Source organism: Meriones unguiculatus, chromosome 8, assembly GCF_030254825.1.
Source record: "Meriones unguiculatus strain TT.TT164.6M chromosome 8, Bangor_MerUng_6.1, whole genome shotgun sequence".
Taxonomy (NCBI): domain Eukaryota; kingdom Metazoa; phylum Chordata; class Mammalia; order Rodentia; family Muridae; genus Meriones; species Meriones unguiculatus.
This window is the reverse complement of record NC_083356.1, coordinates 79863073-79890118: the sequence shown is the minus strand read 5'-3', so window position 1 is coordinate 79890118 and position 27046 is coordinate 79863073. Positions and strand designations below refer to the sequence as shown.

The window sequence follows — 27046 nt, the reverse complement described above, 5'->3', positions numbered from 1 at the left end:
AGCTCTGTCGAGGGGGCCACTGTGATTCCTCCTGGTCACCTTCCTCAATACTGGAACGCGACTGTTGTGGCTGCCAACTGTGCTGGTGGTGACAAATGGAATTTTTGATGTGATGAAAGCATTGCTACCTATTTCCAGAACCCTCCTGTCTGTCTTCTGCAGCTGGGTCCAAGTCACAATCCCTGTGGCACTTGGTACTTGAAAGATCCCTGGACTCAAGACCACCATGGGCTTAACGCCAGGCTTCATAACTAACCGCGAACCATAAGGCTAGCCAAACCTGTTTCCACAACTACAAAAGGAAAAGACAAAAAAAAAAAATGTAAAATATTGAAATCCCTACAAAAGACAAGTGCAGATCGAATGTTGCTTTGTGACATTAACATGTACGTGCATGGAGCCTCCATTGTAAACTTTGCCGATTGTGTCATTTCACTTCCTCCTTGCAATATCCAGGAAGAGAAGTACTAGTGTTATCATTATTGTTTTATCATTATCTGAGACAGGGTCTCATGAAGTCAAGGCTGGATTTGAACTCACTTGAACTGATCCTCCTGTCCTATCTACTGAGTGCTAGAGTTATAGACGTGCTCTAGCACATGCAGTTTGTACAATGCCGGGGAATCACACCTGGGGCTTCCCGTATGCTGTGTAAGCACTCCACCAACTATGCCACGGCCCTACCTCCTAAGGCAAGATTCTCCAATTTACCGAGGCCACTGAGTCTGGGAGTAGTTACAACACATAGGATCCATTCAGAGCGGGGGTAGGAGAGTGGAACTAGGACCTCATTGCAGGGTCCTCCAGATTCTGACGGGGATGCCGCCTACCTAATGTTGGTGGGGCTCACACAGTATACGTTCAACAGAGCCTAGGACCACTACTCTCCTTCACACACATCCTGCACTGCCCACTTCTGAGATCACAACTCAACTTCAATCCCCTTTGTCATGCAAACCTTCTGAAGGGTTGAGGTGAACCGTGACCGTGGGGAAAGAACGCTATAGTGAATGCTGAAGGATCTAGCACCATGAAGCTGGTGTGGACTCATTGCTAAACTGATTCTAAAGTCTTTTTATCTGATCTTATTCGGTAACATGGCTTTGTTTGTCTGTGGTGCTGGGGATCTACCCAGGGCTGTGTAGATGCTAATTAGGCACTAAAATCCTTCCCCAGTCCAGGTTATTACTATATATCTTGGTCTGGCCTTGAACTTGAGATCTTCCTGCCTTAGCTTCCCAAGTGCTGGGCTGACAGGCATGGGTTAGCCTGTCCTTTTGAGAAACTGCTCAACAGATACCCACTGTGTGCGAGGAGGCACTGAGCTGGAAGACTTCCCCCACATTTAAGTTATTCTCCTTTACAGGTAGGATACAAGAGTCAGAGAGGAGGGGCTGAAGCACCAAACCCCAGGGTAGGTAACTCAGGGAGGATCCGAAACAGTCCATCACCTCCCAAAGCCACCATCACCAGCCCAGGTCCCCAAGATATGCCATGGGCATTCAGGGCACAAGTCCCAGCCTGCCTGTGCCTGGGCAACCCACAGCAAGTCACTTCATCTTACCAAGTCTTAAAACCTTCTCTACTGCTGGTATTGGTGGCCCACACCTTTAATTCCAGGAGTCAGAGGCAGGTGGATCTCTGAGAGTTCTAGACCAGCCTGGTTTACAGAGCAAGCTCCAGGACAGCCAGGGCTACCCAGAGAAACCCTGTCTCAAAAAAAAGAAAAAAACTCTTCTCAACTGTAAAACAGGCAGGAAAAGATTAAGATGAGGTAAATACATGCCTAGAAAGATGCTTTGCAGTCATGACCAGTTAGGCTCTTTTTAAAGAATAGAAAGGATTTGTGCAGGGGATAGAGGTCTGGAAGGAAAAAAGACCTTACCCTAAGCTACAGGCCCCCAGTAATGCTCATCCTCTAAGAAATACAGCCTGGGTTGGCTCAGAGTGGAGAGCACTCTGCCCACTGGTTGGACCGTTACCAGCAAAGTGTGGCTTTGGGCAGACAGAAATCATTTGGGCCTTCATGTGCGCATCTACGATATGGGGAGAGGAACCCTAATGCTTGACATGGAAAGCCTGGTCCATCCCCCCCACTATCCCAACCAGTTATACCAAGGGGAAACTGACTGCTGTGTAGTTGTCTTTCTCTATCCAACAGATGAATTTCTCCGGGGCCAGGACCAGTTCATCTGTCTAAGTGCACTAGTCTGGTACCAAGAGATATTCAGCCAGATGAGAGGATAAAGCACAGCTGAGTTGGAAATCCTATGTGTTCCTAAGCCAGGGAATCCTACCTTCTGCCCCCAAAGAAGCAGGGTGGGACTCTTCTGTATTTAGACTGAACTTTGATGGTTTAATCTAGACATCTGGGAGAGAGATGTGCCCTAACTAGTGACCTTTTTACAAATGACACACAGCAGGTAAAATAAGCCAGGGGGTAGTTCTGAGCCTGGGTTTTTCTGAACTCCAGATTTCCCCCACTTCCCAGCATCCCACAAAGGAATAAGAGCAAAGCTACTGACCAAAGAAAAGTCTTAAATCCTCAGTCCAGGCTGACCCTGAACTAAAGGGAGAGAGGACAGCAGGAGGTGTCCAAGGAGGGTCCCAGACCTAGCCCCAAGAACGCAAAGTCTGAAGGAAATGAGCAGAGGAACTTGAACCCCAATCGCAGCAGCGCACCCCAGAGTCCGGAGAACCAAACACTACCCTAGCACAGACCAAACAGTGAGGGGCCGGGTCAGAGAGGAGCAGTCTCTGGACCTCCCTCACCTCCTGTGCTACAAGTCTGGGGAAGCCACTGCTGAAGGGATGCCCTGAGACTTCCCAGGTGCCCATTTGGTAAGCGCCATAATAGTCTGTAGATCTCTAAGATCTAAGTCACAGTTACAGCCCACCACCATGGACACCCCATTAAGTTTCCTTTTGCTTTCTGGCAGTCTCTGACCCTTCTGATTTCTAATTTCTTCAGTGTCAATAGCTTTCAGGACCTGTCCTCGACTCACCGTGATGCCACAGTCAGGTTACATAGTCTCTCAGATTTCTGCTTCAGGTTTTGGTTAAACGTCTGGGGGTGGCGTTCTGCCTTGTATGATAGGGAAACTGAGGTCTAACAGCCAGGACTGCTGGTACGAGTTAATCACATACCAAGCTAACTTAATGTTATTTTTAACTAGCATCCACTGAGCATAAAGCATCAGTTAGTTCAGCTGTCACCTCCATCACCTCAGTAGCACGTCCACAGGTGGCATGCATGGGTGACTCTTATGTACTTTTCACTGAGAGTAAACTGAGGCTCAGGAGGCTTAAGAGGCTTGTCTAGCACTGGGAACAAGTATGAAAAATAGCAGAAAATTTGAAATTTGTTGTCCTGGCACGGTACCACAAGTTTGGGCCCCAGACCAGAGTCCGCAGCAACCTCTTTGGAGGCAAGGAAATCCCATGAAAGTTCCAGATCCTGTCTATCTATCAAGGAAGGACCCTCATCCGTAAGCCTGATTCCATTCGGTCCCACAAGCACTCAGCCACCTCTCCTCACACTAAAAGGTGGATGCCCTTAGGCAGACCATCATACCCAGCAGGTCTGCAGGCACACCACACCATCACCAAACCTTGTTTCCTGGAAAGTCTGGGTGACAGACAACATAAAACAAACAAACAACAACCCATGAGATAAACCAGAGCTGCCAGAGGAGAATCCAATAAAGAAAAGGACATGGAGGCAAAAGGACAGAGAGGGACAACTTGAGGCACTGAACGTCCCTTGGGTAGGGACAAAGCAGGAGGGCCCTGGATTCATCTTAAATACTTGAAATTCTTAAAACATGACAAAGTTGGAGAGTCACTTGAGTGATAGATGGTAATTAAGAACGGTTTGCCACCAGGAAAAAAAAAGTCAAGTATGGAGACAGAGGACCACACACAAGAGAAAAAAAATGAGGGCAAAAATGGGGAATATATGATGGCAGGCAAAAAGGTTGGCGTTTTAAGACAAACCACAAAGGTAAAAGGCAAAAGGCACTCAGGCGGAAGGTTCTTCTGAAGTCCTGGTGCCAGCGAAGTTTTGCCTCGGGCCCTGGCAGCTGTAGATGCCCCCACCCGGCCCAGCTGACCTGGAGGACTCTCTTGGTGAGGCCGGTCTTTTGCGCGAGCTGCTTCAAGTCCTTGGCATCGGGATTGTGGTTAATGGCAAAGTAAGACTTCATTGTCCGAAGCTGGTGGTGCTTGAAGGAGGTGCGCATGCGCTTCGTCTTTTGGCTGCTGGGATAGGGCTGGTCACGGTCCAGGTGTTCCGCGTCGTTCTCGTTACAGCTCAGCGCTGGGAAAGGGACGCAGAAGCAGCGGGTGAATTTCCTGACTCTGCCTAGTCGCTGCTGAGTCCACACCCTCCCCGCCCACTGACTAACACATCTAGTCTGGAAACCGGGTCGTGTGCACACGCAGTGCTGAAACGGGGATAATGTCCCTATTTTAGATATGGAGAAGATGAAGCTCTCCGAAAAACGTGACGTGCCTAGGAAATAGTGGCTTCAACCCCAGTTCTTGGAAAAACAGAACACCCAGAAGCCATTGTGTTGCAAGAATAACGGGAAGAGCAGCCTCGAAGAAGACTTGATGCTGGCTCTCTGAATTCCAGGGGCTGCCCTAAAAGGGTCTCTCTTTACTCTTTTACATGTATTTACTTCGTGTGTGTGAAGAGGTTCTGGGGATTGAACTCAGGTCTGCAAACTTGGCAGCAAGTCCCTGGACCCACTAAGCCAACTTGCCAGGCCTTGAAAGGCTTTCTGCACAAGCACACAGCGGCTGGGCAGGTAAAGCTGGTCCTTTTACAGATGCTGGGACACAAGGGGAAGGCCACAGGCCAGGCTCTGACAGGGGTGTGGGCGGCAACCCGGGGCCTGCACTCTTTTGTTTCCCAAGTACTAACCAAGGAACACCTCCCCCCCCCCCCACAGTCTCCATCTCCCCTTGGCACTGAATAGCACTCCGCTGGCACCCAGAAGTTACTGACTGACAGCTTCTATTTCATTCCACTTTCATCAACTCTCCCTCCTCGGGTCCCCTCTCCCCCCAAGGACCGAGTGGGCTCCAGGGCCCCCACCACCGGGCCTAAGACTGGGAATTGCACTTTGTAGTTTAATCTTCGGCACTGTCCTGTGAAAGGGCTCCCCACGTTTGCAGAAGAAGCAAAGGAGGTTCTGGGAAGTTATGGGTTGATTGGCCGGTCTCAGGGGCGGAGCAGTGGGTAGACTGGGAGGGAGAGAAGTTGGAGAAAGGTAGCGACGCGTATTAGATGCCTACCTTAGGCTCTGGCTTTATATGTGTCACTGTCCCATCACTACTGTTCCCATTTTAGAGGTGAAGAAACTAAAGCCAAGGAAAGGAAGCCACTCTCACACACTGGCAAAGGCTGAGCCCAGAGCCAACGCTTGAGCCCCCTCCCCTTTTCCTGCCGTGACACCTCCAGGGGAGGAGAGATAAAGCCTGGCTCTTTAGGGAGCCTGGCTTTACTGGGGCCTGGGGAGGGTTCCTGGTTGGGGAGGGGTTAGGAACTTTGGATATCAGTGACTGCTCAGCTGATGAGGACATTCAGGATCCCTCAATAACCCCTCATTTCATCCCAAGTCACCCCATCTTCACAGAACTGGGAAGGCAGCTTTCAACATAGTTGATGCCTACGACAGAGGTGCCAAAATTAGCAAATAAATGTAAATAGTGCCCAGGTAGATTTGAATTTCTGATAAACAACGGATTTTTTTTTAAACCGTCATGAGTCCCAAAGATTGCATGGGCCCAAAGGAAACTCAAATTTTATCGAAGATTTATGTGCTGATCAGGATACTTGCAAAAATGTGCCCCAAATTCAGAACTAAGTGGCTCTACCGACAGCACAACCTAGGAAGCCCTCTCTGCGCCACCCCCTCTTGCCCAAATACCACTGCCTCAATGGGCCCTACTTCGCAGCTTGAAGCTGTAAATCAGGAGCGACCCTATGTCGGGGTGTGTGTTCGCATGTACCCAAGCATCCACTCCCCCTCCTCCTCCCACCACTGTTTCCACCCGGAACATCCAGAGCGAAGAATTTAAAGGGGATAAGAATACGACTCCCGCTAGCCAGCAGCTCTACACCCGCACCGGGAATGGACCCTCCTGTTTCTCCCAGCCCCCAGTTTTACCGGGTTGGGGCAGGCCTCCCCCATGGGGAATCTCTAGGCTCATCCCTCTGCCCAGCCCCCACCTGGGCCTCACTGCTGTTAATGAGCTCCGTGGGGACCCTGGCGCCCTGTAGGCCCAAGGGAGGTGCCCTGAGAGCGGCCTACTATGGGGGAAGGTGGTGGGGAGGGGTGGCCGAGATGACAGAGGTAGAAAGCTAGAGAATGGATGGGGGAGGGGGCGGGAAGATGGACAGAGCCAAGGGAGAGGAGTAGGGAACTAGAGGAAGAAAGCTGTGGCAACCAGGAGAACGAGAGAGAGAGAGAGAGAGAGAGAGAGAGAGAGAGAGAGAGAGCGCCCTGAATGAAAAGTCTCAGAAATAAGGGGGATATGTGGTGGGGAGTCCGCGTGATCGAACTAATCCCGGGGCTCAAGGAGACCAGGACCCTATGGAGAAGACTTTTCCAAACGGCTATTGGCTGGGAAGTCGAACCAGCGGGGAAGAGCCTAGGAGCCCTAGGTGGCCCGGCCGAGGCCCCAGCCGCCGGCGGTGATGGCCGGGGTTGGAGCCGGAGGAGACCGGACGGCGGAGGAGGCCCCGATGCTCAGCCCCCCACCCCTCGCGCCCCTAAAGCCTGGGGCCGTGTAGGGATTCCCCAAGATCGGGTCCGGGGAGGAGCGAGGGGCTGAGAGGAGGGGGAGGACCAGGGCTTTCTCCCCCCCCCCCTTTTTTTTCCTCTCAATTAGGCCGATTCAATGGAGCTAAAGAGCTCGTAAAATCATGAATAATTTACTCGTGATCTGTTATTAACCCATCGGGTTTTCGAGCTCTTGTCGCTGGGACTGAACCTGTAATCAAATCTGACTTCGCCTCATTTTACTAAAGACGAGACTGTAGGTTCAATTGTCTAAATAATGGATTGGAATCAAATCAGTAATTACGCCGCCAGGCACACACACACACACACACACACACACACACACACACACACAAAGCTGGGGCTGGGGGAGGCCGAGCCCGGCCAGCGGATCTGCTCACGACTTCCGTGGCTGTGGCGCTCAAAGTGCTCGTCCGAGGCCCCTCGCGGGCTCCCACCACCGACCGGGAGCCTCGGGCCGGCTTGGGGTGGGGGTGGGGGGTGGGATTTGGGTCCTGCCTCCGGGCAAGGGGGTGGGGGCGCGCGCCTGGACCAGAGGGTCCCCGGGAGGAGGGCGGCCGCGGCCCCCACCCCGGAGGAACTTTCCGACCCCACGACCCGAGGCCTGGGGGACCCCGCTGCGCCCCTTCCCCGCCGGCGTCCGGCTCCACCTCCCTCCGCGGGGCAGGCCCCCGGAGCGCGGGTCTCCAGGGCGTCCGTGGGGCTGGCCCCCGGGCGCCGGCCGCTCACCGAGCGACCCGCTGTCCCCGCGAGCGGAAGCCGAGCTCTCCGGCCACGCGCGCTTGCCTGGACGCGCTCAGCCCGCAGCCTCGCCCCCCGGGGCCCGCGGTCCGACCCCAGCTGCCCCGCGGCCCACACCGCAGCCCTTTCTCTCCTGCCCGTGCCGGGAGACCAGGGAGAAGGCAGGAGGCAGATCTAGGGAAGCCCGGCCGCGCCAGGCGAACAAAAAGAGTCACCCTTTCTTCCAAACTTAGTCCCGGGAGCCCCGAAGCAGCGAGCCGCGCAGCCAGCCAGCGCCTGTGGGCCTGGGCGCCGCCGTCCCTCCCAGGACTCAGAGTCCAGGCCGGCCAAGGCCCAGACCCGCGCGCAGGAGGAGCAGACAAGCTGAGGAACACGGAGGAGGGCAGGGGGGAAAATAACAAAAAGGACGGAAATAAAAGAGGGGGGAGGCGAAGAGAAAACCAAGGTGGCAGAGGGGCCTCTCCCCCGGAACGCGGCCACCAGCCACAGCTTCCCGCTGCCTCTTGGGAAGGACAAGGCTGAGCAACAAAAAGGAAAAAAATAAATCTTGAAACCTCATTCTCTCTCTCTCTTTTTTTTTTTCCACGATCACAAACCGCGTGCCAATCTGGTGTGTCCAAGAAAACACCAGGCTCCCCGCACCCCAGGTACTCCCGGAGCAGACCCTTCCCCGTCTTTCTGCGGCAAAGCTGACCCACCTGATAAATAGAGGCCACTGGGTTTGGGGAGAAACGGGCCTGGCTGGGCCGGATCTACTCTTGCTTTTGAGGCTGGTGAGTGATGAGAATGTGAGCGCTGAAGAATGGTCTCTTTAAGTAGCACTTTGGACAATTTTTAAATCGCCGAACCAGCCACCGCTTTTACCACTCACACGACCGGGGCTTGCATTTCCCCCCTCCCTAATCGTCCTGGGATCCTCTATCCAGCAATTTCGTTGGAGCGGAAAAAGGACCTACTCCACTTGCCCTTCCCCCCCCCCCCCCCAGCAGTTCAGGCTGTTTAAAATCCTAACGACCCTGACTTCTTCCGTCACCACCACAGCAGATCTACAGTCCTGGGTTTGTTTTGGTTTTGTACACACACACACACACACACACACACACACACACACACATCTTGTGATTTAGACTAGAGAGGAAAGCAGAAAGAAGAAAAAAAAATCTCAGCGTCAGATTTGTTGTTATAAACTTAAGAGTGCTAAGCCTTCGGCCCTGCAGACCTCGGCAGATGTGGCTGGGCCGCAGAACCTGTCCAGAGCCAGGATGGTACTGGAGCACCGCAGAGCCTCTCTGGAAAGGCCCAAACTTAAAAAACAAACAAACAAACAAACAAACAAAAAACACACACACAACCGCGAATCGTGACCACCACAGTCCTCTGCGAGGACCGGCCTGCACGAGTCTCTTTGGAGAGAGCTGCTTGCTAGGAGGGGAAGGAAAATCTCGGAGACCTGGCGGCGCCTGGTGCCCGAGGACCCGGCTGGACAGACGGACCCACAGCCCTTGCTAGCAACAGCTCCAGGCCTGGCGCCCTGGGGACATTATGTACAGCCGGGCTGCAAGCCAAGCCCAACGGTGCTCTCGGCCCCTGCCAGCCTTTTTTTCTCCTGGGACCCTCGCCGCCCAGAGCTGTTGGTCTCCCTGCCACTCGGAGCCTGTTTGGTGTCGGCGCCGCCTCGCTTTCTCCCCCCCACCCCCTCCCCGCACTTTCCGCACTGCAAAGCAGGCGAGGCGGACCAAGGCGGTGTCCAAACCACGGTTTCTCACGGACAGGGTCCTGCCCCGGCTCACCCGTGACCTAAGACGTTCTCCCTAACGCTTCGGCCGAAGGAACGCCGACTGGCAGCCGGAAGGCTCGGGTCCCTCCTCGCCGGCACCCTGGCGCGCAGGGCCCGGGAAGCCAGGGCCCCGGGTGCCCACTGAGCACCAAGCGCGCGGAACCTCGCCCCCCAGCCGGGCCGGGGCTGCGGGCGCTCTGGCACTCACCGGCGTTGTAGGCAGCCAGGTCTGCCCCCGGCCCCGGACTCTTGCGCTTCCTCGGCCTCCCCTTCTGCACGGTGCCCACGCCGTTGTAGTAGGGAAGGCCCAGCGGGTTAGCCCCAGCCGAGCCCAGCCCCGCGCTCTTCGCCGCCGCGGCCGCCGCGGCCGCCGCCGCCACGTCGGCGTGGTTGAAGTGTGCCGGGTACTCGCCCTGCAGCAGCGCCTCGAAGTGCAAGCGGCAGTAGACCAGGCTGTCCTTCATGCCGAAGTGGTCGCCGGTCGTGAGCATCTTGTTGCACGTGGTGCACGTAAAGCAGTTGAGGTGGTAAACTAAGTCCCGAGCGCGCATCACCATCTCCGAGGCCGAGATGCCCAGGTGGCAGCGGGCGCAGCGCTGCACGGAGAACCGCCTGCGGGGACCATGGAGGGAGGGGCTGTGGGGACAAATAGTTGGGTATCCCCCCCGGATCCCTGTACTTCTCCTCCGGGTGCTGGGGGTGGGGGTGGGGATCCCCTCCTGGAGAGGGGCAGCCTGGACTGCGCTGAGAGGATTAGTACGCAGGGAGCTGGATTTTAACCCGGGCCTGGCCCTCTCTGAAACAGTTTCCCTTAAGCGTTTTCACACCCACAGGAGTCTCTGCTTTGGTCAGAATCTGAGCAAGTCTTAGGAAAGACTTTACTTCGAACGGGGAGAAACTCCCTCACTTACCCCTTCCTCAACCTCCGCCCCTGCCCTCCAGACCAGCACCTGGGAATCCTACACACCGCTGTAATTTGGAAGAAACAGAGATGGGGAAAGAGAGAAATAGAGACAGAGACATACAGAGAGAATCCGTAAACAGACCCTAACTCTAAAGCTGGGGGAGAGAAAGAGGACCTTCCGCTCTTACTCTTCAGCCTTGGCCAACTTTTATTGCCACCCCCCACCCCACCCCCAAAGAACCAGAACTTCTGGGCTACCCTAGCTCTCCCTTCAACGAGGTTTCAGATCAGCCAAGCTGCCGGGCTTTCGGGGTGTCTGTTCCTATCCCTTCTGCTTGAGTAAAGAAACTTCAAAAGGGAAAGTAGCACGGAGACCTCCCCCAGCCCCCACCCACCCAAGCTGAGTTTTTCAGTGCCCTAAACTCAGAGAGGAGGGTGAATTCAGCTTTTCTGGCTCTTCGTTTCCATGATCCTTTTCCAAGGGTGCCCCGGGTTGCTGGTTTAGAAAACTGTCACCAGATTTCGGCGGGTGCTGGCTTGGAGAAGGGTCTTGGGTAGGGAAACCCCACTGGGAGTGGAAGCGGCGGAGAGGGAGGGTGCGAGCCCCGGGGCCGGCAGGGGGTCTGGATCTACCTGTAGTAATCTTCCTTGCAGTAGATGCTGCCATCCTTGCTGAAGCAGGTGAGCTCCGACTCCAGGTTGAGCTTGCACTCGCAGCACTTGAGGCAGCGCATGTGCCACTGTTTGTCCACCGCCAGCAGGTAGTAGCGGTCGGAGATCTTGCCCCCACAGCCAGCACACAGCGCGGCCCGGTCACTGCTGATGGAAGGCATGGTCTAGGAAAGGAGGAAGAGGGGACGCTGTAAGGGACAGCCTACAGCTCTGCTCCCAGCAAGAGAACCGGCCCCGAGCGCCTTCCCTGGTCCTGGCTAGTCTCGAAATAAGCCCGGAGGACGGTCGGGCAGGGTAGCCCATTTTTCTCCACCTAACAGGCCCGAGCTGCCCAGCTCAGCTCCAGGCAACCAGCGAGCCAAGCCTCAGCCCCAGTTTTCAGTTCTAAGTTGTTCTGGGCCTTGGGTCTCTCTAATTTCTGCCCTCCCGCTCTTGCCCTAGGACAGAGGGGGGCTCTTCCCCCAAACTCACCAAGGGAATTCCTCAAACTGTTTATTAAAAGCACTGGGCCGCAGGAAAGAGCTAAGGGCTAAAGTAAGGCGAGTATTCAAAGTCTCGCTCTACACACACACACACACACACACACACACACACACACTCCTCTTCAGCGAGGCAGCAGGCTTCCTGGCCCCAAGCCTCAGTAGTCTCTTGATCCTTAGACCAAAGGTTCAGCCCAGGGCAGGTCCAGAAACTCCTGGCTCCCCTGCCACACCAGCTGGGTCCCCGGTTGGGTCTTGGGAGAAGGTTAAGTGGGATATAGAGCGACCTTCCAAGAGGGTGCAAGACAGGCCCAATCCGAATTTCTCCCCTAAGCAAACTGAGGAGCGGTGGTTTATCCAGACAGAGGAGCCCAGGGGAAACCGGCAGGTCACCGAGCTGTGGCTCCCGCTCGAGAAGGGAGCCGCTTGGGCCAGGCTTCCCACCTCCTTGGTCTCTAAAGGTCACTCTGCTGCTTAGGCAGCGTCTGCTAGTCTGGCCCCGGGGGAGGCTATTTGGGGCCGGGACGGCGGAGCCAGGTACAGAAAACCTAATGGAGTCTTCTTCCTGGGAAACCAGGCCGGAGCCTGAACTCCGAACCAGTGCCTGGCCAAATCTGGCCAGTTAGGAGCACGGGTTACGATCAACGAAAAGTGCTGGCCCAGAAGTCCCAGAGCCCTGAAACCGAGCGAGGGAGAGAGCCCGACTGCCAGGAGCCAGAAAGCCACTCAACCCAGCCCGAGCCACAGCTCCCACCGGTTCTCCCCTTCCCAGAGGCGCCGGCGCCGCAGCCGAGCGGTGGGAAGTCAGGACGACGGACCGGAGCGCCAGGCGAGGGGAGAGGGGAGCTTCCATCCCGAGCAACGCTCTCCTCCACCCTCGCCGGCCGGAGCTGGCTTTCAATCCTCACCCCAGGCTCTGCCCCGAAAGCCCGGCCCCCCTGCGCCTGGAGCCCGGCTCTCGCCCCCTGCCCAGCCTTAGTCTAGTGCGCCTCTCAAGACTCTCCCCAAAGTTCGGGAGGCAGTGGCGCTGTCCGGCCCGCCCGGGTCCCGGCGCTCAGCCCAACTCCGTAGCCGCGCGCCTACCGTCTCCGTGTCGCCGCGGTCGATGGCGGAGCTGATGGCCGGAGCCTCGCTCTTGGCCCTGCGGTCCATCTCGTCGATGACCCCGTGCACCTCGGGGCCCGACAGACTGTGGAACAGCATCGCGGCGGGCCCGGGGACGCGGCCGCCCCGGGGAAGGGCTCGCCCCCCGCCTCAGCTGCCCGGCGCTCCCGGCCTTACCCGGCCCAGCGCATCGCCACCGCGGCCCCGGCCCCGCCCGAGCTCGGCTGCGCCCCCAGGCCGGACTCCGGGCCCCGGGCGCCCGAGGGCCAGGACGCCTCCCGCCGAGGCGTCGGGGCAGCTACATCGCGGGGCGCCCGGGCGGCGGCGCCGAAGCCAGGGTCACAAGGGCAGGGGTTGCGGTGGGGGCGGGAGAGCGGGGCAGAGGTCGGCGCCCGCTGCGGGCGCTTTCACGCCGCGGGCATCGCTCGCTGGGCTCTGGCGCCCGGGGCGCAAATCAGGGGCGCAAACTCTGCCCCGGGCGGCGGTGGCTGCCGTCAGGGTTCGCCCGGGAACGGCGAGGTGCCCGCGGCGGCCCGGATGCCCGGACGCCTCTTCCCCCCGGGGTGTGTTCCCAGCCAGAGGAGGACTGGAGTAGGGGTCTCCACGAAGCCTGCGAGCCGAGCCGAGCCACCGAGAGAATTGAGGAGAGGAGGAGGAGGAAGAGGAGGAGGCGGCCGGGGAGGAGGTGGCGGAGGAGAGAAAGGAGGCGGAGCGCTGTGGGAGGAGGAGGAGCCGCCGGCCGCGGGCCCAGCCGCGCGCAGCCACCCGAGCGCGCGCCGAGCTCAGCCCCGGCCCCGCAGTCCGCGCCAGCGCGAGCCTCCGCGCCTTTTCTACAGCCGCGCCTGACATCACGTCCTGCCGCCGTGCCATTGGCCGCCCGGCGCCCCGGGCCTTGGCAGCGCGTGCTCCGGGAAGGCGGGAGACCCAGAGGGAGGGGAGAGGCTAGGGGAGAAGAAGAACGGGGAGAGGAGGCGGTGGGAGCCGGTGGGCGAGGCTGGAGGAGGAGGCGGGAGGGAGGGAGAAGGGAGAGCGCGGGGTTTGGAGTTTCTGAGCTGTGAACAGTTTCCTGTGTTTCTCGGGAAGGAAAATTAAACCTTTCCTGCCGACTCTATCCTAAGAAAGCGCAGCCGAAGGATGCCTGAGGTCTCCATGCTCCCCTTTGGCCTCTGGAACCTGGGGCGTGGATGGGCAAAGACGGGCCGGGAGTGCAGCGTGGAGAGCCCTCGGCTGCTTCCCGCCCAGCTCGGCTTTGGTTTGGGGCGCTGCTCTGCTGGCCGCGAGCGCCGCGCAGGCCTCCGGGGACTAGGCGCAAGAGCCACGGGAGCAATGACTCCCACGGGTCTGGCCAGCAGGTCCTCGCCCCAAGCGAGCTAGGAATTGTGCTGCCAGGCGTGTTGCTCCTCGATTTCCCCCCAGCCTCTCCAGCCTGGAAACACGCCTTCAGGAACTCAGAAAAAAGAAGCAAGGAGTCCATAGCTCTCAGAAAAAAGAAGCAAGGAGTCCATAGCTCTCAGAAAAAAGAAGCAAGGAGTCCATAGCTCTCCCGAGAGAGTGACTCAACCTTTACACTGTCTGACTTTCTTGATGGGAAACAAGAAGGTCCCCTGCTTTTAGGCGTTTGGGTGTGATGAAAGAAAAAGAATAGAAAATTACTGGAACATAGTAGGCACTCAGCGAATTTCTTAATCGCTCCCTCTTTTTCCTTTCCTGTTCAAAACCTCCTCACTCCCGGAAACACTTGGCAGTTCTTAAAGACCACAGGCCCATTCTCTTCCTTTGGGACACTCCATCCCACTGGCACACACACACACACACACACACACACACTCCCCTCATCCCCCTCCCCCGTATCTGGATCCACCCAGCCACCTGGTTGCGCTAGAACTAACAAAAACATGGCCTGCCCAGCAAATCCCAACTGCCAGCCCCGACTGTCTCGGCTGAACCCAGGGCAATGGCCAGGTGTCTGGTAGAACAGAAATTTGGGAAGTAGAAAAATAAGTGATTTGGGGTTTAAAAAAAGAAAAAGGCAAGTCAGTTACTCAAACTCCTTCTCTGAGTTCATTTTGCAAGTTGTTTTCATTTCACGTGATAGGGCGGTAGAAACGAGTCTGAAATGCCAGTCTGCTTGCCCGGCACAACCAAAGGGAAGCCAGGACCTCTACAGGGCACACAGTGGAGGTATCACCAAGTCACACTTTCCACATACTGTACAAAACTTTTGCACATAAATGTGTGTTGCACCTAAGCTCCTTCCTGTCCATGCATGAAAGTGCTCATGTTTGTCTCTTCTGGCAAAAACACATCATGAATTTTGTCTTTGTAGGCCAAACTATAGCCAGCACTCTTGTACTGATGGACAAGTGCACCCCTACCCAATGGGACATCTGGATACCCAGCACCAACACTTGTGTGCCTGGGCGAGCCTTGTTTAATCTTCTGTGAGCTCCTCTCAGGAGTATTTGCAAAGACTCTTCAAGTGATACACATGTTTGCAACACCAGGGAAAGGCCATCAGTCAAGAGACAGGGATGGACATGTTCGTCCAGATAGTGCTGGCCCACGGTCAGCTCTAGGCATACGCAAGCACTTTATACTGGGGTATCTGGGACACTTTTTTTTTTCTTTCAAAGAAAGTAGGAAATGAAACTTGAATCTGGGAGTCACCAGGGGTGATGTGGAAGTCGCTCAAGGTGCAGGAAACTTTTGTAGCCAACCTTGAGTGTGAGTTTTTGGTGCCGGCTAGACTCAAGGGGCTGCCTTAGGAGCTGGGGTGGTTGTTAGGAGCTACCCAAGGGACAGGAAACTGTACCCATAAAGAGATGGACACCGTTGGGTCCCCAGCTCTCTGACCAGCAGTCCTGTCATTCCTTGGCCTGAACTCTCTGGCCGTTGGGATCCCGGCTTCTCTATTTATCCCGTTTTTTGGCTGGGACGCAATAGCGTCTATTAGAGGCTCAAGCGCATTCCCCGCTGCAGCGCGGCATCTGGGCACCCGGGCCCTGGGTTCAGAGGCCGCTAACTTTGCTAATCACTGGGGGCCGTCGCGCAATCGCTTTGCCCTGTCCTGGGAGACTAAGCAAGGCGAGGAACAGGCTGTAAACACAGATCCTGACACGTGAATGACATTTACACAGTGCGAGGAGCCTCAGCAGTGGGAAAGGCGGGCGGGAGGCGGGGGGGGGGGGGGGGTCAGGCTAGGACAGGTAACTGGAATGCCCGGAAGGGCGGCCCCTCCACCCCCTTCCCCGGCCAGGGGTAAGGCGTTCCCAGCCTCCCGCTCCCTGCGTCTGCGGAAGGTGACAGGTGAACCGGAGTCAGGTCTGGCCGCAGTCGCCGCTGCCTACCTCTCCACCATCTGCTTCCCCGCAGACTAGCAGACCCAGCGCATAATGAGGTAGCAGCCTCCAGCCGGCCACCGTGACTAACTCAGAACAAAAGCACTCCTCCACGCCTCCTCCAACAAAAGGGCCACCAGCCCCGGCGCTCCCCGAAGGCTGCGGGGCTCCCGGCTGTCGGCTGCGGAGAGGCCGAGCGCAAAGTTCCCGGGGCTCCCGGGGCTGGCGGCGCCACCAGACTGGGGCCGCGGAGGAAGAAGCGCCCTGCGCAGGGGAGAAAGTGAGGCCGGAGGAGGGGAGAGGGGGAGGAGGGCGCGGGGCGCCGCGGAACCAGGGTGATTGATCTGCGCGCGGTTCCCGGCGCTCCGTCCCGTTATTAGAGGCGGCCAAAGCAGGGCCACGCAAATACCCTCGGAATCGCCAACTAATTGACGCTGCAGGCAACTATTTCATTGTGCGTGCTGGTTTTATGTCTTCATAGCCGGTGATTGACAAGGTGTAATTAGTCATCTCGCTCGGTGATAAACATGGGCACCCTCCTCCCGCGGCATCAGGCCGAGTGTACCAGCAGAGGAAGCGAGAGTTGACGCTGATATACCATTAAATCAAAATGAAGACGTTCAGAAGTGTGTGTTTGCTGTGACGCTCTCGTGGTTTATTTCTCAAATACGGCACCAACAGATTTACTTGATTTGCAAGTTAACTACAACATTAACTGGTTTTATTTATTTTGCCTCTTTCCTTCCTCTTCCTAAGCAGGGATGTTACTCTTGGAGTATGTGAAGACAGTTTGCTTTTTGACAAGCGAGCAAGCGGGCGCCCAGATTTCGGCAGCCTTTGGAGTCTCCCCGGAGGGAAAGGCAGACAGAACAAACCTCGGACTGGGAAGCCATCCTGGAAGGGCTCTGCGCAGGGGAACCGCCCTACCTTTTGGCCCCAGACTCTTCTGCCTGGGGCTCTCGGCTTGGTACTACTAAAGGATTGCCTCAAGCTGAGGATAGAGCTGGGGTTTAGGGTTCCTGGAAGCTCTGTAATAACAACCGTGAGGGGGAGAAAGAGGCTGTGCTGACACTTCTCGCCGGCCTCGCAGCAGAAAGGACTGCTTTCTTAAATTAAGGCTGTTGGTTTGCAGTCCCAGGGCCAGTGGCTGGCCATTTTGCCCCTGTCCCCCGTGTAAAGCATAACTTCTCCGGGCTTGCTTCAAATTACACTCTTTGCTTACTAAAGTGAGCCTTGCTCAGAGAAATGTATTCTCTCTCTCTCTCTCTCTCTCTCTCTCTCTCTCTCCCCCTCACCCCCCCCGTTACTATTACTGATGCTGGGTACCCGTTTCAGAAACCTGGGTGCTTACATTTTAAGTGGAGGGAGGCCTGATCTGTTTTGAGAGCATCAACTAAACAAAGCCGCCAGCATCTGAAAATCAGTCTCCAGATTACCCCGTGTGTCCCCAGGAGACCCTATGGGGGAGCACTTTCTGCACTTTTGCCTTCTTTCTAACCTCTGTTTCTTTCTTATAGAGCAGAGAAATGAAAAGATGATTTCCTCCTACCAGGCAAAGGAATGTGGGGAGGAGGCAGCACCAGGAAAAGGTGGGGTGAGGGTCACTGAGATGGTAGAGAGCCCTGCATCTACAATGAGGACTGTTTCTCTCCTCCCCCCGCCCCCCCCCCCCCGCCTTCAGGCCTTGTTCAGGAAGGGGGGGTTGCTGTATATTGATGAGAGAGGTTGTCTGCAGCAGCAAATGTGCTCAGGCGCGACTCGTTTACTCTGAGATCTGTTCATTGTTTTGGTCATACCGTACAGAGATCTGCTGATCACCAGCACTGACAACATAAACCAGTGGGACCTGTGTTATTTCTAAGAGGGGCCCCATGTCTGTGACACCAGAACAGAGAAGTGGCTTGGGCCATGGCAAGCAGAAAGGAGCCCAATTTCTCCTCCTCTTCACCCTGCAGCAATCTGAACAATTCCGGGGGAGAAAAAAAAAGAAAAAGAAAAAGAAAAAAGCGCCTCCCTGGGCGTCAGCTGAGAAGGTTGGGGAACTAACCAGGGCTTGCTCTCTCTCTCTCTCTAGGGCCCTGTTAAATGCACTGAACTTAAAATGAAACACGAAGTGTGAATTTCAGGTTTGAACATGATGCATCGGGAAATGTGAAGGTTGGCAGCCCTTTCCTCCCTCCTGCCTTTCGGTAGCGGGTATTAATATTGTATTAAATGTTATGAGAAAGTAAGGGCTGTGGAGAGGAATGTGCTCAGATGCAATTTTGTCAAGGTTTTTATCTGTGATTATGGTTCCAGATGTAGAAACTCCCGGAGGAGGAAAATGAGGGGCTGCTGGCATGTGACATGTGTTTTAAGGTGTTTGGCAGTGTTTCTCAAAGTGGTGACAAAATGTTCAATTTTATTACAGGGAATTGGTAAAAGAAATACGAATTCTAAGGTCAGAGATTGTTCACCTTCAGCAAAAACGATTTACCATTATTGATTAGGGTGTGGAAAGTTTATATCTGGGCCCTCCTCAAATCACATTGCCAACAATATAAATCTGTCAGATCAAATTATTCTTAAACAACAATTGCAACCAAATACACAATAGCTAATCACATTCTCCTCCTCCCTCCAGCTAATTTCCACAGAAAGGTATACACTGCCCTGAGATAAAAAGGAAAGTGAACATTGCAACAAGAGGCCCTGCATTTCACGTGCTACAACTACATCTTGTACCTAGAGGGTTGGTTCTTTTTAATTTAGTCCAGAATAACACGCAGCCCTAAAAGGGACATTTTGCTAACCCCTGCTTTCAGCCTTTTAGATTGAAGAGAGCAATAAATTTTCTCACACAGGGAACCGCAGTTGCTTAAGTGAGAATCAAAGATTCTCTAGGAGGAAGTAGAGGTGGTGGTGATGGGGAAGAAAGTAGACAGACCACCAGGGGACTGCCATCTCTCCTAATTCCATGCCCTTGATACTGGAAAATTTTTCCCACCAGTCTTTATTCAAAGGCATCTCCACCATCCCTCGCAGAATACAAGACACCCTAAGCTCCATCTTGAGCACAAGTTTCTCTAATAAATCTTTTATGAGCTTCACATTCACCAGTATTAATAGGTTGGGTCCCTGGTTATGGCTCACCAGCCTGAAGGTGAGTTTGGTTACTATTTCCATAGAAGAGAAAGATGTTTTACTTCAAAATTCTGGGTTTGGTGTCTCCCTGGAACCCCCATCAAAGGCCACAAGACTGTATCCACTTACTGACACAATGCTGCTGTACAAGTCAGCTCACACCTAGCGCACACATTTGGCCCCACCCTTTCTGTCGTCCTAGCAGAGGGAAGCTGCAGCGAAGAGATGTATTTACCATCACAGATACCAGCAGGCAGCAAGGCAACTCGCACCTTCTTTGGGATTCCAGAAACTTCCTCTTAGTGAGGGTCCCGGCACTTTCCCAACCTTCCAATAGGAGAGAAAATAGCCAACCTGACTACTGTCTCATCCAGAGCTCCTAGCATCCCTACCCAACTTTCTCCGGGTCTGATTAGCAAATCTTTATTGCTGTCCAGGGAAGTTGCCATTGTCTCTTTAGGTGAGAAATGAGTCATTTCCCACAGATGCTTCAGCTGAAGCCCAGCCCCTAGGCACCCCCTCCCCCAACAATTTTTTATTCTTCCATTAATTAAAACAACTAATGTCCCATTGATTATCTTTGCATGGATGGAAATCATTAGAACCCTTGCAGGTATATGGGAAATTCTGTTTGCTTAAGTATTCACATTTTGATTTCCTATAGACTCACTTTTTCAAGCATAAAGAGATTCAAACAAAACAAAACAAAAACAAGATCTCTGACACTTTGCTAATTTCAGAAATATGAAAACTAGTTTTCAATGAGCTTGAGGGAATCTCTGGTAGGAAGAGCTGTTCAGATGTCCTAGCACCGAAGTTGACCTTCTGATGAAAGGGTCCTAGACAGTTAAGGCAGACATTGATAGGTCTGGCAGACTGAGGTTTTTAATTTGTGCTTGTTTAAAGTCAGATGAGATCATCCAAATTGACTCTCAAACCACTGTGTCAGCCCTCAAAGGTGAATAAGAAAATGGGAAGAAGGAGAAGGAGGAGAAGAAGAGGAGGAGGAGGCAGTGGGCAATTGGGTATTTGAAACTTCCCACTCAGTTGACCGGTTCAGCTTACATCCGTTTCTGGGGGCAGCCATAATTAGAGTGATCTATTTTGCATTTACTCTCCTTGCTAGCAGCACATTACCCACTCTTCCCATGCTTATTAAACAGTGCCACCTGCACCAGTCGCAACAAAGCTCTTCCGTCAGTCAGGCCAGCTAAGGGTCCCAGACCATATATTACCATTAACTGAAGCTCAGTTGAATAGTTGATGATGAGTAAAAGCAGTTCCTAGGACCTGTTTATGAAAATCTTTTTAGCAAAAAATATGAATTCCTCAAATTGTCACCTTATATAAACCTGTTTCGTTTTCTTTATATAGTAATTTAAGCAGCAATTAGCAAGTTGTTTAATTAATGCACTGTCCTCTGCGTGTCACCAAGGTGCCCTGAGCACAAACATTCATAGGTACCAGCCAACACGGTCAATATTTTGTCACTCAAAGCTTCTGAAGCTGACCACCTTGATAGCCCTAATGGCATAAAAAGGAGCTGAAGAGCCCAAGACAAGGCTAAGAAGCAAAGGCCAGTTTTCAGCAAACCAGTCAAGGCTAGTCTGAATGCAGAGAGAGGGAGAGGGAGAAGCAGAGAAGGGAGAGAGAAAATGAATCTGCAGAGACATCAGTGGCTAAAGAAAGGCACAGGAAGCTCCTAGCAAACATGGGACCATTTTCTGACATTCAGCTATGTTCTAACAAACTCGACTTTCCAAAGCTGATGATTTACACATCTTTAAGGGCCTCAAACTTCACTGTGGCTTGTTCTTTTAAAAGCTTCCTGCTTTGTTCCAAATACTGCTTATCGTTGGCATTGTCAACAGCTCTGCATCTGGGAGAGATTAATTAAGTGATAGGTCAGACACAATGAGGTGAAAGGGCATGTCCACCCAATCAGAGCTGATTCATCCATTTCAGGGTGGATCAACTTTTTTTTTTGAGAGAGAGAGAGAGAGAGAGAGCAATTTTGTTTCCATCTCAAGGGGGGATTTGTCAATAGGGATATCTGAGCTCTTCTGGTGAGGACTATATAGCTGAAAAAGAATGTTTTGCAGATAGAAAAAAAAAAACCTAAAAATCTACACTCTGTCTTTTTAAGGTATGAAAACAAATTTCAGCTATCAATCCTGTCTGTGTGCTTAAGTTGTACAATCTGGGTGAGAGCTGATTTTCCTGAATATGATTCTCTTACAAAATAGCTAATTGGATGGTTATAAATAAGATTTACATATAACATAATAAAACATTTAAAGTTCATTTTCACTCCCTTCTCCTCTCCCTGAGTGTTTGGCACAATGCAAGTCCTTCCTCTCAAGTCCACTTTTCAATTTCTGGAAGGCAAAATGAGAGAAAGACATAGGAAAGGGAGTCAGAGAGGAGGAGAGGAGTAAAGAAGAAAAAAGGAGGGTTCTAGGTGTCATGGACTAAATTTTTCCACACCAATTAGAGATTATCTTTAAATCTCTATCCTCCACCCCCTCCATACTTTTCTAAATAGATCTTTAGATTAATGAGAAATTAGTTAATTGGGAAAAGCCATGTGGCCAGTGAGCTGGGTTCCTAAGCAGTAGGGGTAGAGGGTCTGAGACCCTATCCCCAGAAATTAGTTCCTCCCCATCTCCTCAGCAGTGAATCAGCATGGGTCAAAACGAGTTGCAAAATTGTGTGTGTGTGTGTGTGTGTGTGTGTGTGTGTGTACAGACACATGGATGGACAGACAGATGTAAACTCTGAGCCTATGAACAAAGCTGGTCAAAGAAAGTAATTGTCTAAACAAGATATTTGGAATTATTTTTTACTTCATTCTTGAACATGTCTGCCAATGAAATTCCCATTTTCTAAGGCCTTTCTTTCTTTCTTTCTTTCTTTCTTTCTTCACATGGGTGTTAAGGAACGATAGGGATGTTTTCAGTGGACTAGCCATTTCCATTTGCCAAAGAAACTGAATGCTAGTTTCTTAGCTATCCAAGTCTTTAATTCATCTGGGATCTATCTATATTTCTAAAACTGAGCAGAAATACTTAACAGCCTGATCAATAGCCATTGACCGTCAGCACACCTCACACCCTAACATGCACAGCTTGATCATGTATATTTGATCATTGAAAAATTCAAAGCGTCTTTCAGCTGTATATCAAGCTTCCTACCAAATAGTCTGTCTGTGGTCTTTAAAAGAGTGTGAGTTGCTCTCTCTCTTGCATTCAGCTATCCATCCATTTACACACACACACACACACACACACACACACACACACACGCCTGCACAGAGGCACACCTCCTTCCTGGAGAATTTATTGCTCATATATTTGATGAAGAACAAGGTAATTAACTGCGAGGCTGTACATCTGGGCGGCACTTCATATCCATTGCAATAATAAAACACTTTTTTCACATTTTAGCAGAAGAAAGGCGTAGTCCCTCCCACAGATTCAGGGGACCCCAGAGTCTCTGTCTGCAAAGCCTCCTTGTTATAAATCCTGCCTTCCTCTTAAGTGATGGCACACACAATTGCACCAAGGGGCACTAAGTTTACTGTGCAAAAAAGCATTGCAAGAAAAGCTGGTCTCTTCTCAAAGCTTTAGCATCAGCATGTGGTGGTTTGAAATATATACAGCTGCTTCCTCCATCCCCAATCTGCTTGGCAGCAAACTGGGGCGAGGGTCCAAGGGCTTATCCTGTAAAGGGCACAGGTACAAAGTACATTTAGGATCCCTGAGCATGTGCCATTGTGATCTAGTTACCCCAAAAGGAACCAGTTGTGCAGAATTTTCCCATATTCAGGGCTCAAAAACACGGATTCTAAGTTTCTCCATAATGGGAACCTCTAAGCCCATTCAAATCACTCTAGGATCTGACCCCAAAGAATACATCTGGCAAACCTGCTCCAAGTTCCCCGCGCAGGCCCTTAGAACCTTAACCCTAGATACTACCCCTACCCCCAGCCAGGAAAAAAAAAATTACCTGCAGAACCTCCCATCTCCGGAGTCCCCCGTTCTGTATGGCAAATTGTGCCCAGCACAAATTATTCGGGGGCCTTCCCTCTAAAGGCAGCAGCATCTGGGCCAAGGCCCCCTCCTTAAAGGAGGGGGACCTCATATGATAATACGTGTAATATGATATGGAATGACAGAATGCATGACAGTTGCCCATAATACAGAGAAGTCAGTCAAAGGACAGAGGGGACATTTGGATAATTACCATCCATTGGCTAGTCAATCACTCGAACAGAGAGAAACTGCACAAAACCCACAATGGAGTTGGGAAACAAAAGAGACCCGAGCCAGACTCAGGATTAACCGGTCTAAAGCGATCTAAATGCTTTTGTGTCTGAAGAACTGAGGCTCCCGGGTTGCCCCCCCCCCCCTCGTCCCAGGGAACTAATTGTGGGGATCAGAGTTAAGGCTTTCTCCCTCCTTTCCTATTTCTCTTTGTAGACTGCTCACCACGCAGTGAAAAACAAATGGTTTCTCTCTGTGTGTTCATTAAACTACTTTAAAGTTAAGGGGGTGCAGGAGGGGGGAGCTAGATGTGGCCCCCCCTGTCCAGAGCTTGAGAGTCTTCTCCCATGGAAGATGCTAGAACAGTCTCCGTTGGCCTTAATTCTTTGTTTGAGGGTAAGGTCTTTCCTTCTTGCCCCTTGGAAACAAACACTCATGCACCTGACCGAGGCTGGGCAGCTGTCTTCGTTCTGGCAGAGATGGACTGCTGGTACCCTGCTTTGACTGAAATGTCTCTCTGTGTTGCCTCCACATCGGAAAAACACCAGGTCCCCTGCCCCGAGTTAAGGACTCGAATTGCACATCCAATTAAGTGGGGGTACAGGGGCGACAGAAAAGCGCGTCTAGCCTTCAGCATCGCGGGAGGGTGCTATGGATGGGGACGGTTGTGAATTGTGGGTAGAGAGGAATCCTTTCTGAACTGAGGAGTCAGAGAGAGAGGGAGCAAACCCTTCTAACTTAGGAGAGAGAGAGAGAAAAATATAGGTTTGGGAAGAGAAACAGAGACCCGCTTCTTGCTTAGGAAAAGGAGACGAAACGGGGTGATTCCTCTAAAGAGACATCAGGAAATGGTGACTTGGGAGACCGAGAGAGGATAGTGAGAGAGGAAGAGAATTCCTTAAAAGAGATGGACCCTAGAGCTCCGTTCCCCAAAGCCAGACCCTCCACTCGCAGGACTGGAAGACCGGTAACTATCACCCAGTTCCCTCCAGGGTCTCAGTCCACAATCGCTCTGTGTCCCCGCGGGCCCTTGCGGGTTCCGGGCTGGGTGGCAGCAGGAGCTTCCGTACCGACCTGCGGGTGCCCGAGGTGGCCCAGGCTCGCGCCCTGCGCTCAGCCCTCCCGGTCCCGGCTCCTCTTACCTTAGCGAGCCCTCGACAGCGGGTGTGGCCGGCTCTGCGGGCGGCCCCGGGCCAGGGCCGGGGCGCGGGGGGCGGCGGTGCGGGACTGGGGGGCAGCAGCAGGGTGAACGCCGGCGGGGCTGGCACGGTGCCCAGAGGGGGAGACGGAGCGGAGGGCAGCCCCGGGGCCTGGCGATGCCCGCGGGGGGCCGGGGAGGGGCGCCGGGGCGCGGGCCGGGGGACCGGGGGCTCCCTCCTGGGGCCGGCGGGGCGCTCCAGCCTGAGGGGCCGGCCCGGGAGGCCGGGCGGCGCAGCGATCGGAGTGGCTGCTGGCTCGCCTGGGCTGACAAATCAATCAGGGCCCTCGGAGCCCCGGGAGTTGCCACCCTGGCCGCGGCGCGCGGTCCCCGCGCTGCCAGCTGACGGCCGCCTCCGGTGGGCTCCGGCTGGCCGCGGTCATTAGGCTGCGGGCGCGGGCGGGGGCGGCCGGGCCGGCGGCAGAGCCGGGAGGAGGCGACCGCGCCGCCGCGTCTTGGCCTGGGCGCCCCGCCCGCTGCCGTCCCGCGCCCGCTGGGCTCCTCGCCGCCCCCCCCCCCCCGCTCCCGCCCCGTCACTGGCTTCGCCTGCCCTGAGCCCCGTTTGTTCGGCCCGCCTCCCTCCGTCTCCCTCCGTCCCCGGAGTCTCTGGGTCTCTTCCTCTCCTGTCCTCCCCGGATCCCTTCCTTGTGTCCCCAGCTCTTCCACGCCGTGCCTCTCTTCTTACCCCTCGCTCCTCGCTCAGTCTCACCATTTTCTCCCTCCCTCTCATTTCTGCGACACCCCCCCCCCCCCACCGAATCACTTAGCTACCCCTTTCTCCCTCTGCTCGGAAAGATGGGCTGTCCTTTCCTGTCCCCCCCCCTTTTTTGTTTTGGAGCAGAGGTCCCCAGAATCCAACTCGAGTTGTTTCCCTGCCCTGGGACCTCGGACAAGTAGCCCCCCCCTTGCAGTTTCATTATCTTTAATACAAGCTAATAAATAAAGGGGGGGGGGGGTGAAGCAGGGTAAGGAAGCGGGATGCGCCCGTGGCTCTGGATCCCCCGTCTGAACCTCACACACATTAGCAAATGCAGCAGCCACTGTGGCAGCTGCTTGGCGACCGGGGCACCCTGAGACCAATTTAGCAGGGAGTGTCAAGGGTGATTTCTTCTGGGGTCTCCAAAGCCTCTTCTGAATCGTGACTGTGGGTTTCTTAACGCCTGATCCAGATTCTGGTTGGGCACGGCCCAGTGCTGGGTCTGATAGCCCAGGCTGTGTCACCTGCTGGTTCTTCCTTGCCAGGCCCATGATTGGCTTTTAAGCACCAAGAGGTGCTTCCTAGATGGAGTCTTCAGAATCAAATAGACGTGAGTTCAAGAGCGCTTGCTAGGGCAGGAGACCCCATGCCAGGCTCGCTTCCTCTCCTAGGAGACAGAAACAACTATCACTTGTCTTTTTAGGGTCGTGAGTTAGATTACTCGTCGTTTGTCTAATGTGCCTGTCTATGGAAGGTTTCCATTACGCCCTAACTTTTTATTCAGGTTCTATGGGAGGAATGGCAACTCAAAAAACAGGCATGATTTTTGCCTCTGTGCACTGGCTCCCAGCTGGGGAGGCAAGCTGGAGGGCAGAGATACAAATCATGACGGCAGAGTGAGCGCGGTGGGATCAAGCATCCTGGGAAACTGATCCGGAAGTGGGGCAGGACCAGGAAGGACTTTATCAAGGGTGTGGTCATCAAAGCTGACACCTGATGGGGAGACAAGAGGATGAAGTCTGCTAGAAGGGTGAAAGCTGTGGAATGCACGGAGGCAGGAATGCCCTGGCCAGAAGGCCGATGAGGATGGAGTGTGTGGGAGGAGAATGAGGGTGGAGAGGTGGTCCAGGCTGCTGGGGGGCGGGGGGTCCTACGGATCTTATGTAGGACTGAACCTCGGTGGTTGGGAATTGCTCATATTAATCTCCAACCACTTCAGTCCTGTTTTCAGTTTCGGAACTGGAAGGAGCCAGGCGGAGCAAGACATGCTAGTCTTGCTGCCAGTCTTTCTTGAAGGCTACCATCCCTTGTCTTCCAGCAGCCCATCTCAAGTACTGTCCACCTCCACGTGACGTCTTTTTCTTTGCCTAAGCGACCTTCCTGAGAACACATATCCAGGGTTGGCTCTTGTGCCAACAAGTCAGGCACCCAGGAGCTGTCCTCAAGCAGCTCTACGGAACAACTGGGGCTCAGGGATCCTCTGCTGGGTGCCGGGCTGTGCGTTTGGGCGTTGCTCCTGCCCTCACAAAACAAACACTCCGGAACACTCTGGACGTCGATGAGGGGTCTCACGGAGTGCCTCGGACCGGAAGTCCTCTGAGGGTAGGCCTGCCCAGAACTGGCTTACCTGTTAGAGCCGCAGTGCAGTGGTAGCCCGCAGCCTCGCAGCAGAACACTCAATGGCACCCGCTGAGAGGCTGGAAAGGAAATAGAGCCTCCGTGCAGAGGGCCGAAAAGCAAACAGGACCCCAGTGAGCCGCGTGGAGGAGACTTGTGTAGCGGGCAGCAGGCAGAAGGGTCTTTAGAGAGTTTGGGAGCCCTTCTTCTGTGCCCAGTAACCTCTGCCAGCCTTCACAAGTATCCCTGCCTCTTGGGCATGGTTACCTTCCCTTTTCTGATAAACTGCTAGGGTCCAGAAAGGTGAACCCCCCTGGCC

At 54.0% G+C, this 27046-nt stretch overlaps 1 protein-coding gene across 3 annotated transcripts in view; it reads right to left on the bottom strand.

The window, feature by feature from the left end:
- Window positions 1-24805, bottom strand: part of Lhx2 (LIM homeobox 2) — a 30465-nt gene extending 5660 nt beyond the window's left edge. The window contains exons 1-4 of one of the 3 annotated variants that reach the window (XM_021633373.2): window positions 24358-24805; window positions 10868-11070; window positions 9539-9966; window positions 4113-4318 (exon numbers count right to left, since the gene is read on the bottom strand). In XM_021633373.2, the coding sequence (XP_021489048.1) occupies window positions 4113-4318; window positions 9539-9966; window positions 10868-11067 (834 nt within the window). In that variant the 5' untranslated portion in view covers window positions 11068-11070; window positions 24358-24805. Of the gene's footprint in view, window positions 1-4112; window positions 4319-9538; window positions 9967-10867; window positions 11071-12468; window positions 12603-24357 lie in introns of those variants that run through there. The other 2 variants (XM_021633371.2, XM_021633372.2) reach the window with 2 other exon arrangements.
- Window positions 24806-27046: the final 2241 nt, after the last annotated feature.